The 17,747-nt window shown below is 42.4% G+C and overlaps 2 protein-coding genes across 5 annotated transcripts; both read left to right on the top strand.

Moving 5' to 3' along the window:
- The first annotated feature begins 47 nt into the window (after nucleotides 1–47).
- LOC306704296 (uncharacterized protein) lies at nucleotides 48–9,690 on the top strand. Of its 4 annotated transcripts, none has more exons than XM_079170575.1 (7): nucleotides 48–188; nucleotides 400–466; nucleotides 1,741–1,846; nucleotides 4,811–5,866; nucleotides 7,319–7,382; nucleotides 8,629–8,753; nucleotides 9,392–9,690. In XM_079170575.1, exons 2-7 carry the CDS (start codon nucleotides 422–424, stop codon nucleotides 9,421–9,423), a joined length of 1,428 nt encoding a protein of 475 aa, XP_079026701.1. In that variant the 5' UTR covers nucleotides 48–188; nucleotides 400–421; the 3' UTR covers nucleotides 9,424–9,690. The 4 variants fall into 4 exon arrangements, with proteins under 4 accessions (XP_079026701.1, XP_079026703.1, XP_079026702.1 ...); XM_079170577.1 differs by having other exon boundaries at nucleotides 49–188; nucleotides 405–466; XM_079170576.1 differs by having other exon boundaries at nucleotides 54–180.
- A 2,172-nt stretch (nucleotides 9,691–11,862) lies between these two features.
- Nucleotides 11,863–17,670, top strand: ndufv3 (NADH:ubiquinone oxidoreductase subunit V3). Its single transcript, XM_079170656.1, has 4 exons — nucleotides 11,863–11,929; nucleotides 13,137–13,248; nucleotides 14,198–15,529; nucleotides 17,366–17,670. The coding sequence occupies exons 1-4, from the start codon at nucleotides 11,885–11,887 to the stop codon at nucleotides 17,515–17,517; spliced, it is 1,641 nt and encodes a 546-aa protein (XP_079026782.1). The 5' UTR covers nucleotides 11,863–11,884; the 3' UTR covers nucleotides 17,518–17,670.
- The last annotated feature ends 77 nt before the right edge of the window (nucleotides 17,671–17,747 follow it).

Below are 17,747 nucleotides of genomic sequence, written 5' to 3' on the forward strand. Positions count from 1 at the left end.
ACACATGGGGGCTCAGAGGGGGGGCGTGGCTCCCTAGCATGCGTTAACGTTACATAAAAGACTGTTTCATGTGTTACATAAAACACTGGTCCATGTCCATGCTACTGTGAGCTGCTTCTAGATACCCGACCAGCTGAAAGGAAGAACAGAACAGAACAGAACAGCCTTATTTATCGAAAGGTGACCAGGTAACCATTCTTCTCATTTAGTTCATAACAGTAGTTCGATCTCCTCACTGCAGGCTGGGACGAGGTCAGACAGTTTACCACAACTGTTGGTTTAATTGCGGTTCTGTATTGCTTGCACGGTGCTGATAGAACTTGCTATCGTTACACGTTGAAACTATTTTGACGTGGTATTGGTAATTATTGTCTTGATTTATTTGTACTTGATGTCCAGCACAGGCAGGCTGTACGGAAAGATGGCGGCTTCCTTGCTGAGGATAGGACGACTGAGCTGTGTCAAGGTAATCCATTTGTAACGTGAACAACTTCAATGTATTCGATCGTTTTCGTGCCATGCTCGGTCCACTGACCGTGCGACGCTGTGGACCGGGTTATCAGCGCTTTCTCTGGGCCTGCTTAGTGTTCGTGGAGCTGTTACCTGATCCAGAAAAAGCTTATTCAGTCCCGCAAGCTAACAATGGACTCGGCTCAATGCTTGGTGCTTTTAAATGAGTGTCTTTCTCAATGCATTATGAAACTATAAGCACACGTTTGAGCCATTTATTGTAGACTGTTGTCTAACAGTGGAGAAGGCTTTACAGGACACAGGCCCAGCAGCTGGTCGCTGCTCAGGAATGTCACCAGTACAGAGTCCGTGAGCACACTGGGGCTGTCCTGGCTTCAAATGCTACTGGACTTTACTTGGAAGAGCCTCATTTGTGTCTAGACTGGATTTAATGCTTTTAAATCACTTGCACCACACTTGGCGATCGGCGTGGTGACCATCACACAGTCACCTCAGCCAGCACATCTTCATCACCTGCACACATGGTGTAATTCAGCAAAGTGTGGACGGCTCCATGCCCTCATTAGGAGTCCTCAACATAGTGCATGGGGCCAAGGTCACCATGACGGCACCTAAATAAGTAAACACCATGTTCACCTATCACGCTTCTATTTAGAAATATATCCAGGGTGGATACACTGATTGTGAATCATTGTGAATGCAATCAATCTGACTGCTGTGAATGTATAAATACTGCAGTGACACTGGTAGTGCTGCATGATGGGAGTCACTGCTAGAGCTCTACGGTAATGGAAGAATGAGGAGGGGACTAGTGTTCAGGGACCACCTCCCCTACAAGCACCTCCTCTTCTTGGTCTTCCTCTGTGGTTTCCATCATTCACTGTAAAGAACTATTGATCAGTGGTAGAGCAGGGTCGTCTTTCGTCAATGTGACATTTTTCTAGTTGTTCTGGGATTTATAAAAGGAAATTGCACACTGGCAGAAGTACGCATGGTTTTGAAATTCAATACGTTAATTTCCTCATTTGTACTTAAGCAAACATTTAGACCATTGGCTGGTTGTATGCTCAGGGACACAGCAACAGCCGCTGGAGTGGAGTCAGGTAAATGTGAAAAGCCAGGCTGGCCCCGTAATCCTTGTGTGGTTTGTATTGATCAACAACCGTATGAGTCCTGCTGACTTAAACTGTGCATTTAGACAGTCATTGCTCCTTTTTCAAGGTAAGAAAAAAGCTGAATCTAATGTGGTGTGTGTGTGTGTGTTGTCAGTGTTTGCAGGCTGAGAGCTGGATTACTCCGAGTAGAGCACCTGCAGCTGCGGCTCTCAGCACAAAATCCGGAGGTTCCAAGAAGTCGTCGAAAAAGAACAACTCTGGTAGGTTTCAGAGAGTCGCTGCTGTCACGTGGCAGAGCTTTTATCAAATAATGCAGTCAAATGATACCATACAGGTCAAGTTATGGTATTGGGGTGGCTGAGTGGAGAGCAGGGCCGTCTTTCAATCAGAGGGCTGGCGGTTCAAACCCCGCCTCCGGCGCTTGAATGTCGCTGTGTCCTTGAGCAAGACACTTAACCCCAAAATTGCTCCCGTAGCTGTGCCTACGGTATGATAGCATCTGAATTGTAAGTCGCTTTGGATAAAAGCGTCTGCTAAATGAATGTAATGTATTACTGAGTAGTCTATCTATTGGACTAATAACATGGGTTATCCTGATGTTGGTGGAGATATGTTGTTCTTTTACTGTCATCCGACTGTATGACTGCATTATGCAACAGTTTTCGAGATTGGACCCACATATACTCCACTCCACTCCACATACATTAGGGAGACAGTGAGTGTGATTACTGGCCGTGGCAAGTTAGCGGCACTCGTTCGGCAGTTCGGAAGCTGCCGAGCTGAGCAGCACCACAGTGACAATCCATTGACTCCATGTGCTAGGACTGGCCCAAGTTTCCTGGAAACCCAACCGTAGAGACTGCTGCCCCCTGAATGCATTTAGTTATATTTGTAGACAATAACCTTGTCTACAGTGCTGTCAAAGGAGCAGCAGTACTTAGTCATGCACGATGCACCGCAGATCAATAAAAATGAACTGATCAACAAACGGGTGACAGGCCCACAATCTATGGAAATAGAAATTAGCGACCATGTCTTAAAACTTTTAAGTGATGTAAGACTTTTTTACGGCTCTAAATAGTTGCATGTGACTATACGCGAGGGAAACTCACTCCAGTATGCCGTCCATTTTGGAAACATCTTGACAGTAAGCAGGGCAGCTGCTTTTCCTCCCCTGTTGCCACAACAAAGCGATCTTGAAAGCTATTGTTAGCCAACATTCTCTTGCAGGGGGCGACTGTGGTGGAGCAGGGTCGTCCTTACATCAGAGAGTCGGTGGTTCGATCCCCGGCTCCAAGTCCATGTGTCCTTGGACAAGACACTTAACCCCAATTTGCCGTATCAAGAATAGGCTGTTCCTGTGGTGTATGATTGTTAGTTAGAGTCCTACCTTGCATGGTAGCCCTGTCATCAGCGTATGAATGGGTGAATGATGACATGTAGTGTTAAAGAGCTTTGAGTGGTCGGAAGACTAGAAAAGAGATATACAAGTACTGTCTATTTAGCATTTGTATTGTAATCATACATATCTGCAATATTCTATTGATTTTTGGCATTATGTTTCCGACTGAGGGCTAACCGCTAACGTAAGCGTGTTGTTGTTTGCTAGCTAACTATTTAATGCTCATCTGCTCGACATATGCCAAACTAACGTTAGACTTTGCAGAGACGGGGTGATGACGTGATTAGCATTACATTGATTATACTGGAATGTAACCCAACTGTTCTCCTCTCACTGGACGACGTAAAATTGTTGTCATTGCTTGAGCAGTGCAGAAAACTGCTTGGACAGTGGGAAAATAGTAATGGTATATTTTGGTCTGCTGGGGTCTAGTGCCTTCATTTTTTGCACTATATTTATCCAATTAAGGGGGACATTTTTCTCTGCATTTGACCCATCCCTGTAACAGGGAGCAGTGTGCTGCCTATGACAGGCGCCCGGGGAGTTGCTAGGGGGATAGTTTGACTCAGAACACGTCCCAGCCAAGGATCGGACCATCAACCTTCCAGTTACCAGACAACGCTCTTAGCCTAGTGAGCAAGTCGCCCCATTAGAAAGGATGCAAGTTTAAGGCACTTCTGCACTGGCTTAACTTTTCAGACCCAAAGGTTGCCGCACGCCGAAACCATGTCACTGATAACAAAATTGTCCAGTATGAAGCTGGGTTGTAGCTGTTATGTTTGGGGCACTGTTGGGAACAATGTTTTGGGAAAGTTCAAAAGTCATGTTAAAAATGCATAACATGCAGCAGCTGATTGGTTATGGCTGCAGTGTAAGAGAGCACTTGTGTAATGTTGCTATTGGAACCAGCTGCATTTGCAGGATTTCGGCATATATTGCAGATTTGTATGGATGTGTTTTTACAGGTTATGAGGTTGACAACATTGATATTAGATTAGTGATTTTGATGGACGGTCTCTGTTGTCTCAAAGAATGTATTTAATTAGTACTGATACTAGGGAGTAAACATAACATACATGCAAATTTCTGTATATTGACAAACCATCAATCTAACAGTCTAGTTAGACCCAAGAACAAAAGGACACAAAGGGCATGGCTCTTTTTCGCTATCGGGTCTAAACTACAGAATCCGGTCTGCCTTCCACATGATGATCCCAGTCACTTCCACACAGTCAGGCATACATCTTATTACCTAAGCACTGGTATCGTATTGGTACTCTGTATCAGAAGATTCCCAAAGTCCAGGTACCTCTATTGGGACTGTAAAGGTGGATTTCTCTTCGAACACCAATGAGGATATGGAAGTTGCATTGACTCCTTTTAACTGCGATTCAGCAATTTATGCACACATTTCATTTTTTCTGCCACTTTTATTATTATTTTCCCTTCTGGCTTTCCTTCCATAGGTTTTGAAGATGACTTCACTTTCTCACTATCAGCAGGCCATTGTTGTATCTAGGTTCTTTTGATTATAATGTACTCCTTTTTATCTCAATAGAAAGCTGCTGTAGTCAAGGTTACAGTTGTTCTTTTCTATCAAGAGTTTTCATGAAGCTTTTCTACAATATATTTTCTGTGTCTCTTAACTCACAGGCTTCTTGTTTTACATTTCTTTATTTTCCTATAAACCTGTAACAGATACCACCTTCCGGTATGTCAATGACTTTTCTGTATAGAATGTTGGACATTTTGTCATTCAACTATATACATATGTTTAAAAAAATAATGCATCTTGTCTTTTTGCCCTCCTTCTTTGTCCTAGACAAAGACCAGGTTAAAACATACTTTGATGTAGAGAAACTTGTCCAGCACAAGTCATATGAGTTTCCCAAGAAAGGATCATCAGCAGCCGCTGCAGCAGCAGAAGCTGCAGCTAGACCAGTCGCAGAGCCCACGCCCTCTGCTGCTGCACCCGAGACTGTGGCAACCACCCCTGTGGTAGAAGCCACTCCTGTTGTTGAAGCTCCTCCTGCTGTCGAAGTAGTCTCTCAAACTGCCTCAGCAGTTGAAGCCACACCTGTTATTGAGGCTGTTGTCGAAGCTGTACCAGTGGTTGCTGAAGCAGTTGTTGAAGCAGTACCAGTGGTTGAAGCTGTTGCTGAAGCAGTACCAGTGGTTGAAGCTGTTGCTGAAGCAGTACCAGTGGTTGAAGCGGTTGCTGAAGCTGTGGCTGAAGTGGTTGCTGAAGCGGTACCAGTAGTTGAAGCTGTTGCTGAAGTGGTTGCTGAAGCGGTACCAGTGGTTGAAGCTGTTGCTGAAGCTGTGGCTGAAGTGGTTGCTGAAGCAGTACCAGTGGTTGAAGCTGTTGCTGAAGTGGTTGCTGAAGCTGTACCAGTGGTTGAAGCTGTAGCATCTGTTGCTGAAGCTGCAGCTCCAGCAGTGGAAGCTGCTGCAGCTGAAACTGCTGCCCCAGTTAGTGAAGCTCCGGTTGAAGCTGCTGCAGCACCAGAAGCTGCTCCAGCAGAACCGCTTGTCGAACCTGCTGCTGAAGTTCCTGTCAAAGCTGCTCCTGAAGCCCCTGCTGCAGAAGCTGCACCAGTTGTGGAAGCTGCCTCTGAGGTTGTCCCTGCTGAAGCCCCCGTAGAAGCTGCTGCGGAGCCCGTAGAAGCCGAAGCTGCCCCCGTAGAAGCCGAAGCTGCCCCCGTAGAAGCCGAAGCTGCCCCCGTAGAAGCTGAAGCTGCTCCTGAGGCTGCAGCTGAAGTTTCTGCCCCTGTGGAGAGCACCGAGGAGCTGGTGGACCCTGCTCCAGTGGTAGCTGAAGCTGCAGGAGAGGAGCTGCAGGCAGACGCCCCAGCTGAACCAGTTGAACCATTTGAGGGTACACACTACAACCGCCCCCTCCCCCACAATCCTTCTCTTTTTCTCTGTGGACTCTCCAGCCTACCAGCTTCATTTGAATCACCATTTCTATTAATATACAGTAGTCGTTTGTGATGAGCGTAAGGATAAACCGTAAAGATACCTGACATCACAAACACTTCTTTTGTTCTAGCCTTGCACAGGTTGTTCCTTATAGTCCCTCAGTGTTACTCAGTGATCCATTCTAGCCCATAAACCTCAAACAATATCTTCCCTTCTTCATACCCTACATGGCTGGGTCACCTTTCATTTAGCTGTCGTTAAACTCATTGTCTAATGTGTTTGTGCTGCTTCAGCCATCCTGCATATGATGCATCTCTTAACTGCACAGCTTTTTGGCATGGTTCATTTCAGTAGACCTTTTTTTTCCAGTTTTTGTTTTTCACTTACTAATGTCTGCCTGCTTACTGCACTCATTTCTTTTGTTTTCTAGAAAATCTTTTCACCTTCCTGCATAAGTCACTGTAATCTGCTCTTCCCACTCATACAGATGTTCTATGTGGTTTTACGATCCCCACTTTCATTTCCAGTCTTCCATAAAAAGATCTTCCAATGTGAAAGAAAATAATTTTCTGCACTGTCCATCTCCCAGTTTTGTGTTATGGTTGTATGGAACGGTTCTGCTTGATTTTGTATTGGTGATTGTTGAACACAAAGATAATGTTAAAGGTACTTTTTCCAGAGGTGAAGGAGAAGGTTGCAACCGTCACCTTATTTATTTATTTATTTATTTATTTATTTATTTATTTATTTATTTATTTAAACTTCTCTCCTCCTTCGTCCCTTACACTTCTCACACTTATTCGGGAGTCGCATGGTAAAATTAATATGTAATCAATCCCTACATGTGTGATCCTATTGTTGGGTGTATTTCGTTAATGCGTAATATGTAAACGTTCTTTCGCGGTAAAAGCCCTGTGTGTGTGTGTGTGTGTGTGTGTGTGTGTGTGTGTGTGTGTGTGTGTGTGTGTGTGTGTGTGTGTGTGTGTGTGTGTGTGTGTGTGTGTGTGTGTGTGTGTGTGTGTGTGTGTGTGTGTGTGTGTGTGTGTGTGTGGAGCCAACCTTGAAGGTTTTCCATTTGTTCTTTGACTTCACTGTTAAGAGGTTTTGTTTGATTGTTGGCAACCTTTACCTTACAGCAGCTCTGTTAATGTGTTGCCTAGCATGACCTATCACAGCAACCTTTTAACCGGTCAACTGACTTTTACACTTTCTTTCCTATCTGACCCTGGACTTAGCTACCCTGTCTACCAGGTGCTCTGTATGAGGGTTACAGTTAACATCAGATTGGTTTTTCATTATTACTTGTTCTAGCCAATGGACTGATATCCAAACGCATGAAGTTGGTTTATGAGTATTTTTCTGTAACGAGAAATAAGTTTGATGTATTTTGTCTTTCTGTGACCTCCAGCTCAAATGGACCCAATCCAGAAGCTCTTCTTGGACTCCATACGCGAGTACTCCACAAAAAGCCAGTAAGTCTCACTAACCCCACCAAGCAGCTTTTAATTTCATCCCAGTTTTTTTTCTCCCAACTTTACGCGGCACTAACGGGTTCAGCTAACCTGGACGTAGCAGAGGTTTAAACTGTAGCTGCAAGATCAAAGCAAGCAAGGTTCAGCTGAACAGCAGCTAAAATGTGAAATGGAAGTTACCTTAATGTTTGCCCCACACAGGTAATTCAGATTAATGCTGTATGTTCAGAATTTGGAAAACTAATAAAGGACATTTGCTTCACCTGTCAGATTTTCAGTTCCGCTGATTTAAATCACAGCTGTGGAAACTGCTGAGGAAACAGTGTGTGCTTCAATGTCCATAGTCTCATGTAATAACTATGATATTGTACAGCAATTGACTTTGAATTGAATTTAAACAATGAGAGGAGAGTAAGTGGCCCGGATATCTGCTGGCTACGCTGGAAGCCCCAAAATATTGTCGCTCCCAGAGGCTACATCATCGTCAGACCGACAGTCGATAGGGTTCGAAGATTGTACAAAGCTTATTCCCTCTCTGGCATCCAAAATGTGAAACATTTTGATGCTGGTAATAGTTTAAATTCAATGTTTAAAGCTTTCTAACTCTTCGGGAAAGCTGGGGCAGAACGCCACCGCTCTTGCCAACATGTGCTTGATGACATCAGCTGTGAGAGGGCCTATATGTCCTGGTTTAGATACACACGTTGTCAAGCCCAAATAAGTGAAATGATTCTTTAAAGGTTAGATTAGAGTTCCTGCCTCAGCTTTTGCTCCTGAATTTTAGTCTGGAAAACAAGAGAAATGATGGACAGTAATGCAAGTTTTCAAAACTCCTGAAACTAAACGAATACCAAATAGACTGTACTTGTATTGTTCTTTTCTAGACCACTCAAAGCTTTTTAACACTACATTCACTCATTCATACACTGATGACAGGACCTACCATGCAATGTGCCAGCTGCCCATCAGGACTAACTAACATTCACACACTAATGGCACAGTCTTCGGAGGGCAATTTTGGGGTTAAGTGTCTTGCCCAAGGACACATCGACATGGACTCGAGGAGCCGGGGATCAAACCACCGATCCTCTGATCACTAAAATAATAAATAAAGCCTGATTCTGCTTCTGCCTTTTAAAAATAATCTGAATGTGGACTGATGATTCAACAGAGCCGATATAATGCATTAATTGTGGGAGAGAATGAGATGGAGCTTTTTCCATAACTGATCTTTGACCTCCTGTAGGGCTACTGGGGGGCTAGTGGATGCAGGTTCTGATTATGAAAAGGCCTTGGCAGAGGAGGTAGCAAAGCTTCAGAGACTCTATGGTGGTGGAGACCTTGCATCTTTTCCAGAGTTCAAATTCACAGGTGAGTCAAGTTAATCAATTATTAGTCAACCATTGCAACTTGTGAACAGCAATACGGATTGTTAAATTGAGTTGTTGTTTTTTTCATACTTAAGGGTTTTGAACTAATTTTATTGATCAATGTTAAAGTTATGTTTGCCATGTGTCAGCACTTTGGCCACAGCTTTTATGTTTTTGCTTCATTTTCAAAACGGCTCAGTTGAATGTAGCAATCAGACAGACTTCACATTGATACCATACAGTCTGACACAGACTGTCGCCAGGATTTTATTTGACTCATCTTGCACAGTGTGACATGCAATCAACTGACACGATTGTTGTTGTCGCACAGTCTAAAGGCGCCTTAAGGATGGCTAGCTTGGTCTGTGTCATAATTTATTCGATAATTTAGTTTTAATAGCGCCCAGCTACTGAAGTTTACTGTGAATATTCATGGTCCCCAGAGGTCGATTCTTTGTGACAGGCTGACATGTCTTGTTAACCCACCATAGGGCCAAAATTCCCTCTGGTACACAGGGCATATTCATATTTAATGGGTACTAAGACCAGCCAAAGTAGCATTAGGGACTTGGAAAGTAGAAACGTGAGTACATAATCAAACATGCACTGAGTTAATATCTCTACTTTCTGTTTTTTCAGAGCCCAAGTTGGATGAAGTTACCCAGAAGTGAACATCAGCACTTTGCAATAAACTTTTGTTAGTCGCCTTTTCCCTGTGCATCTGTGTTAACAGTCTGCTTCAAGTCAAAGTTACAACATACCATTGCCTCTAGCTTTGTATTTGAGAATAGAGTTTCCATGGCTGTTTTATGGGAATGGATGTACATTTTTGGCAGACAAAAGCTAATTTAGAGCTGTGAAATAAGCTTTGTGTAGATTGATCCATGGCTGAGCTGAATGTGAATTAAAACAATAAATTCCAGTTCATATTTGTTGAATACATGTCTCTTTCTGCTGCTGTCAGGGACATCACAATCATCATCTCAGTCTCAGCTGCTGGCATTTTATTTTCACAAACACTCATTCCATATCAGCGAGGGCGAGAGCGCCGAGTAGGATTCATAAATTATTTAAAATTCCTTTGTTAAGAGAAGTAACCACTCCGCTAAACCTCTAACGTATTCACAGAAAACATGTGCATGACATGAAGCTGAGGAGGAAGTAAAGTTAAACAGGAATCCTAACCTAACCAGACAAAATGTAACATTACAACAATCCAAATTAGGCTTCTTTAGGATGAGCATATATATATATATATATATATATATATATATATATATATATATATATAGTGGAATATAATGTGGCGTGTAAAATGTTTCTCTAAGCTGTAAAGAGACTGTTGATTGTCTTCTAATTAATAACGGTCTGCAGGCTTGTTTCCTGTTGGTAGTTGTGTGCGCCTCATCAGAAATACTACCTGCATACTTACAAGCAAGTGCGCCATCCAGGGGGTTTAAATAAGTACAGCATACAACAGGAAGCAGTTCTAATGTGTGTATTTTCAGACCAGGGTAGGTCTCATCTGTCTAATACAGACCTGGGCATTGTACGGCCCGCGGTGTTGGTGATGCAGAGTGGACACGGACATCTGAGGCTTTGTAGCTAAGCTGCAAAATCAACATGCTCAGAAGATGTTGGTTCTCTTTAGATCGACCTACATATGTGAACAAACTTTCTCCAAAATTTTCCGTGATGAAGTTGAATTAATCCAGATCCAGATCACTGACCGTCAGCTGTCCTTCACATCTCACCTCACACATTCAACCTGACTTCAGTCACTCGTTCACTGAACTAAAACACAGAAAATTAGGTCATTGGACGACAAACAATAGTAATAAAAGTACTAATTAACAGAAACATGATTCCTGATGAGTCAGTGTTTTTTACTATTATATATGGATATTACATATTTATATTTGTTTGGATCATTGGATTTGGATCATTATTCCTGCTGCAGATGTTTAACTCCTTTATACACTGTTGTTCAGTTTGGGTAGTTAGGAAGGGTTTGACAAATTATAATGTGCAAAGTAACTAGTAAGTAAAGCTGCCAGACAAATGTAGTGGAGTGGAAGTACAAAGTTAAATAAAATAGAAATACTCAAGTAAAGTACCTTGAATTTGTAAATAAGTACAGTACTTAAGCAAATATACTGAGTATATATATTCCACCACTGATCATAATATTTTCTCTTACAACTCACAGCTTATCAAAACCAAACAATGTACTGCTTTTTATAAAGAGGTGGAATAATATTGAGCAGGATTGAGTTCAGTCTATTGGTCCGGCCCTCCACAACAGTCCCTGTTTCTCATGTGGTGGTACTGTATGTGTTTATCTATCGTACTGTATGTGTTTATCTATTGTACTGTATGTGTTTTTCTATCGTACTGTGTTTATCTATCGTACTGTGTTTATCTATCGTACTGTATGTGTTTATCTATCGTACTGTGTTTATCTATCGTACTGTGTTTATCTATCGTACTGTATGTGTTTATCTATCGTACTGTGTTTATCTATCGTACTGTATGTGTTTATCTATCGTACTGTGTTTATCTATCGTACTGTGTTTATCTATCGTACTGTATGTGTTTATCTATCGTACTGTGTTTATCTATCGTACTGTATGTGTTTATCTATCGTACTGTGTTTATCTATCGTACTGTATGTGTTTTTCTATCGTACTGTGTTTATCTATCGTACTGTGTTTATCTATCGTACTGTATGTGTTTATCTATTGTACTGTGTTTATCTATCGTACTGTGTTTATCTATCATACTGTATGTATGTATCTATTGTACTGTGTTTATCTATCGTACTGTGTCTATCTATCGTACTGTATGTGTTTATCTTTCATACTGTGTCTATCTATCGTACTGTATGTGTTCATCTATTGTACTGTATGTATTTATCTATTGTACTGTATTTATCTATTGTACTGTGTTTATCTATCGTACTGTATGTGTTTATCTATCTTACTTATTATCAGCTTATTTTTATATGGATAGAACACTATAATGTGGCGGTCAGACTGACAGCGGAACCTTTGGTTTTGTTCATACCAGTATCTTTGTGGAACCGTTTTCACTTCTTAGTTTCCGGTCGGAGCAATACACTGGGAACACGAAATGGCGACCTCCCTGCTACGATTAGGGCGACTGGGTTCCCTCAAGGTAACACGAATTGAATTCTCTCCTAACGGTTTTACATGTAGTCTGTTTGAATAGCACCTTCATAGAGATCAGCGTACATTTGATCCGAGACAGTGGCGTGGACATACTTCACTCCATGCGGCTGTCTCCTTCGCACTGACCCCGAGATGCCATAGTTCTTATGGATTCCAGTACCGAAAAGAGGGCATACCGTTTGACCTTAGTTCTGAAACTTTAACCACATGGAACCCTGAGCTAACACATTAAATCATACATATATTTTAACCATTTCAACGTAACACTTTATTTAACACCCTAACCTTCCGGTTGGAAGAGGCCAATCGCAGTAGCTGCTTCTCTGTACACATATGTGAAAGAACTAACACACTTCACACTCCATGACAAAAACTCTGTGTGAAAACTATTTTATTTAGTTTTATGAGTATTATTTGACATTGGTATTGAAGATGTACTCTTAAGTGTGTTTGGTAATCCTACATGTTGATATTATATCGTACATTTCTGTTTATGGTTAAATGAATCAGTCTGAAATATCAGTTGTTTGCTAATTGTGCAAATGTAACACTTGATAAATAAAGTTACTTCATCACATTTATTAAAAAAATCATTAAAACACAAAATTGTCAGAAAGCATGCTGCTTATTGATTTGCATCATATAATACCTCAATGACCAATACAATGAAACATTGCATTCATTGAGCCCCAACTGACCAAAAACACTTCACTACGGCATGCTTATTTTGGAAGAGAGCTAGGTGGCATCAAATATATCTAAGCAAGAGATATTGAAATGATAGAAACCTGTATATATAAATGAGAAGGAAAAAATGTAAAAGCTTGTGTTGAAGCCTATTTTCCCATAGGCTTCAACACAATCTTTGGTGCCACAAAAGCATTGAACAGCTAGCCCCAGTACCAAAGCATACAAAGCAAGAGCACTGCACATTTCAGGTATGCTGACAACAGCAGTTTACAGAAAAATACTGTGACTGTGAAACTTGGCACACAGCTTACACCTGGATCCAGCACGTAACATGACTTCTACACCCATGGGATACAAATATCAGTATGGTTATGTAGGATGATCTCAGTGCAGCATTAAATGAGTTGAATTCAATTTGATATGGGGTCCTGCTGTAGTTCTGTCCTAGTTCTGTTTTTCTGCATATTCCATGTTGAATGCGGTTCTTCTGTGTTGTTCTGCAGTGTCTCCAGCTGGAGAACTGGGGCGTCCTGAGGAGTCGCCCGGCTGCTTGGTTCTGCACTCAGGCTGAAGAACCTGCAAAGCTAGCGAAAAAGACAAAGGCTGTAAGCAAAAGTAAGGCCATAGGATTCTGTTGACTTCATTAAGTTTCAATTTGTAATAATAATGATACACTTTATTTGTATAGCACTTGTCATACAAGAACATAGGAAGATAGATACATTACGATAAAGGAAGATAGGCATGAAATGAACATAATCAAAATTACAGTAAAGGTATTTCGACTTATTAAATATAAACTCAAAGTCTGACATTTTTAAAAGAATTGCAGCAGAGCATAAGGGTAAAGCAAGTGCAAAAACTAGTGTTAGACCTGTATCAGGAAAGTCAAAGGGTAAAGTGAAGAGATGCGTTGTTAGCTTTCTTTTAAAATATGTAGCCAGCTGGCTTCCCTCATATCGTTGGGGCGTAACTGAAAGGCTGCATTCCCACTTCTCTATTGTCTTTTGCTGGAAACCTCCAACAAACCCGCAGCAGATGACCGCAGTGTTCTTGAAGGTCCTAGCATATTTAGGGCATTGTGTATAAAGAGGAAAACCTTCACATCACCTCAAATTTAGGGTTCAACTTTTGCTGGCTGGTTGCTATTGTGTATTAATGATGTTCTTCTGTTTCTCCGTAATGTCACATATTGTTTGTGATTGAATAATGCTGATTTTAAAGCTTTTTTATTTTACAATGTAGGAAATGTTCCCTACGGTCTAACATTTTCTTTCTCTTCTAGTCGTCCATTCCACCCAGAATACTTCACTGTTAAGTGTATAACAGTTTATATGCTTGTGTTGCTGATGTGTTAAAAGGTGTATATAAATAGTGTAAAATATAAACAAGGTTAACAATAAGTTTATTTATTTTAAATAATTAACATTGTGTTGTGATAATTCTTTTTTTTCGTCAGGAAAATTCCAGGAGAACATAAATGTGTGCAGGATAAAGTCATGCCCCCCTGCTGTAAATGTTAGTGTTAGTTAACCACTCTTGTCCCATTTATTATTTTCCCCAGCAGCAGAGGCTCCAGATGAGAGAGCAACCTTGCTAGCCTATAAGACAACAGTTACCTTCCCAGCTAGACTTTCAGAGCCTGGAGTTTTCCCAACACACACTCTAGGTGTAACTGAACCAGTGGCCCGCCCCAGTGCCACCGCAGACACAACTGTAGCGGCGGCAGCTGCAGCAGTGCCTGTCACTGCCACCAGTGAACCAGTTGGAGCTGAGCCAGAGGCAGCAGAGGTTCCAGCTGCTGACCCAGATGTTGCTCAGGTTATTGCTGACACAGCTCCACCTGTAGTTGACGCAGCTCCCCCAGCTGCTGAGGCCCTGGTCGATGCGAGCAGTAAAACCTCGGCACCAGACGACACTCCAGCCGCTGCCACAGACGATGCAGTCCCACCCGCTGCAGCCTCATCTGAACCTGGTGATCCAGCAGCTGACGGATCATCTTCCTCATCGTCCAGCGACTCGGACTCGGACTCGGACTCGGACTCGGACTCTGAGGAAGAGAAGTCAGAAGTGAAGACCGAAACCAAGACCTCACCACCAGAGGTGTCAGAATCCACTGTGAAAGAAGAAGCAGAAGTCCAGGAGAACACTTTAGAGGTGAAGGAAGACATTAATGAAGCTAAGATGGAAGTTCCACCAGAACCTGAAGCTACTCCCTCTTGTGCTGCTGAGGATACACAGGAGACCGCTCCAGCAGCAGTAGCAGCCCCCACAGAAGCAGCTCAAGCCTCCGTCGAGGTACCCAGTGTTAGCTCTGAGGAGTTAGTGGACCCCGCTCCTGAGATCTGCAATGCCACCAAAGACACTGTGACCAGCCCAGAAGTTTCAGCTGAAGCTGCAGTGGAACCCACTCCAAAAGTAAAAGAAGACAGTACATCTCCTGCCATCCCCGATGCCCAAGTAAAAACTCCAGCTGAAGATGTGATTGAGCCTGCATCTCCAGAAAAAGCCCAGACTGACGCTCCATTAGAAACCACAGAGAGTGCCTCTGCTGAAGCCTCCGCAGTTGTTGATGCCCTTGTAGAAGCTGCTGAAGCCCCTGCAGAAGCTACTGAAGCTGCCCCTGTAGAAGCTGATGCTAAAGCTGCTGCAGAGCCTGCTGAAGTGGCTGGCGAGGCTGCCATGGTAGTTTCTGCCCCTGTGGAGAGCACCGAGGAGCTGGTGGACCCTGCTCCAGTGGTAGCTGAAGCTGCTCCTGTCGAAGTGGCTGCTGAGGCTGGAGCTGAATTTTCTGCCCCTGTGGAGAGCACCGAGGAGCTGGTGGACCCTGCTCCAGTGGTAGCTGAAGCTGCAGGAGAGGAGCTGCAGGCGGACGCCCCAGCTGAACCACCTGAGGGTACACACTACACCATTATAGTTCCCAAATCTTTACCTCCCCACTTCCTCTCTGGATCTGTGAGCCCCTACAGATGACCGTCATTTTCTTTCTACCTATACTGTTATAGTGTCAACTCCCTCACATACTGTAGTTGCTGTTGCTTTCACAGCTTTTTAAATATAATCTCTGGATTCTTTTAAATAGCCTCTCGGTTTGCTTCTGTTCCACCACTGTGACATCTGACTTCCAGTTGCCTCTGTGTTCAGTGTGGTGGTTTTGCATGGGGTGGATGTAGTGTACATGTACTTTAATGCTTGCTGGTGCATTCCTTTTCCTTATGCATTTTCTGCATTTTACTATTTTCCTTTTTTTATTTCCTTTGCTTGCTTTCTCCTAATTGAGGTTTAGAGTTGTCTGGCATTGACCCACCCACACAGCTATTCTGTTGCTGTCAATGTATGGTCAGAGATGTTGCTTGGTTCATACTGTGACAATAATCGTGCTAATGTTTCTGCTTTCTTCCCCTTGTTTAATGACTCAAGAATCTACCGCCTATCTTTATTTTTTAAATCGCCCTCACTTGCATTCCAGCAGTTGCCATCCATCCATCTCCCAGAATATTTTTCTCATAGTTCACTCTTTTTGATAAATTGCTCATTTTTATCGTTAATGTGTCTGTATGAAATATGGGTTTCAGGTTTTCTGAGTTAAGGTTACAGGTAATAATGCCATTGTCTGTATTCCTTGTGCCAGGTAATGTTATTGCTAACAGTAATGTTAGAGTGCACATCCTCGTACTGTGTTACAGTGAAGATGCTTTAAAAGGCCTCCTGTCCCTGACAGCAGCTGGACGAGTAGAAGCTGGGAGTGGCTGGAGTCAGTGGAAGTATTTCAGGGAGCAGGATTACACAGTAACCAAGATGTTTTTACAAAATCATTGGATCATAGTCATGACATGAATACTGTATGTCGAACTGATTAGAAGCTATCCACATCTCACAGATTCAAAATCTAAACATTCCTGTAACTACAGCCTTTTATTACACTTCTCTTACCAACTGGGTAATTCTGCCTCCTGGAACAACAACCTCCTCACCTCGGTCGTAGATTTCACCACTTGTTCATTTCTGTGAATCTGTTCTTCACCCGGAACTTTGGGATAAGCATGGTGTCGTTTAATGAAAAAATGTAAAAGTCTCTAAAATGTATTTCTATTACATTACATATTTTGATGTGCAAGGTTTTTTTCCACTGTCTCACATGTTTATAACCTTACTGACACAGCATGTGCAAATGATGTACTTCTGTTTAATCGAAAGCATCAAAGCACTTTTGACCTAATGCCCTTTTTAAAATCCATTTCATGCTTACCTCTGCCAGTATCACTATTTCTCTAGTATGAGCTGTCTTTATTGTCTGCACCCTCACATACTTTCCTCTCACGAACATGATCTTTTAGGCTATTCACACCAGTGTGTCTCCACACTGTTGGGGGTAATGTGGCCTACCGCCATAGGAAATGCCCCACAATATTCCACCTTTGTCAGCATGTGTGAATATGTAAATCGGCTACCATTAAAGTTTTTAAAAATAAATACAAAGCAACCCACATTTTCTTTTTTTTCCAAATTGTATAGCTTATCAGAAATACCTCGGTCAAGTCGTAATTGCAGTTTTTGTTGCCTGAAAATCAGTAACGGGGACAAGGACGCAGAAGTAGACCCACTATTGCCTAACATGTTTGTCTAACCTTTTTTGTTTCAATGCATGAACAATATGAAGATTTGTATACTCGCCTTTGTGCCAGACTCGGCTTTCTTACATGCCTTTTTGTTTCTCCCCCTCCCTCTGCAGAGGCTGCAGCACCTCCCGAGCCCGATGAGCCTTTTGACAACAGCACTTATAAAAACTACCAGCACCACAACTACACCCCCTACACATTTTCAGACCTGGATGTGGAGATGGCCAAGTTTCGTCTCCCGCAGCCTTCCTCCGTCAGGCACTAGAGGACTCGGCCTTGCTACAAACCTTTATATTGCTTAAAGATGATGGTGGTGGTGTTGGCCCATTTTATGATGATCATTCCCTCACCTGTAAGATCTGCATGCAATTCTGCTGTTAAATTGTTATATTATTAAAGCACAAAAATGGGAAATGAAGTGTGTTTTTTCCTGGTTTGATTCTGTCTTGTCTTAGCTAAAGAAATGGGCATATAAAGGGATAGGCACAGATCAAA

Source organism: Pholis gunnellus (genome assembly GCF_910591455.1).
Source record: "Pholis gunnellus genome assembly, chromosome: 12".
Classification (NCBI taxonomy): Eukaryota; Metazoa; Chordata; class Actinopteri; order Perciformes; family Pholidae; genus Pholis; species Pholis gunnellus.

Excerpts from the sequence above, each read along its gene's own strand:
- LOC306704296 (XM_079170575.1), top strand. The coding sequence starts at position 422 with ATGGCGGCTTCCTTGCTGAGGATAGGACGACTGAGCTGTGTCAAG. Across the intron at positions 5,867-7,318 it reads ACCAGTTGAACCATTTGAGG|CTCAAATGGACCCAATCCAG; the intron begins GTACACACTACA and ends TGTGACCTCCAG. Across the intron at positions 7,383-8,628 it reads GAGTACTCCACAAAAAGCCA|GGCTACTGGGGGGCTAGTGG; the intron begins GTAAGTCTCACT and ends GACCTCCTGTAG.
- ndufv3 (XM_079170656.1), top strand. The coding sequence starts at position 11,885 with ATGGCGACCTCCCTGCTACGATTAGGGCGACTGGGTTCCCTCAAG. Across the intron at positions 13,249-14,197 it reads GACAAAGGCTGTAAGCAAAA|CAGCAGAGGCTCCAGATGAG; the intron begins GTAAGGCCATAG and ends TATTTTCCCCAG. Across the intron at positions 15,530-17,365 it reads CCCAGCTGAACCACCTGAGG|AGGCTGCAGCACCTCCCGAG; the intron begins GTACACACTACA and ends CTCCCTCTGCAG.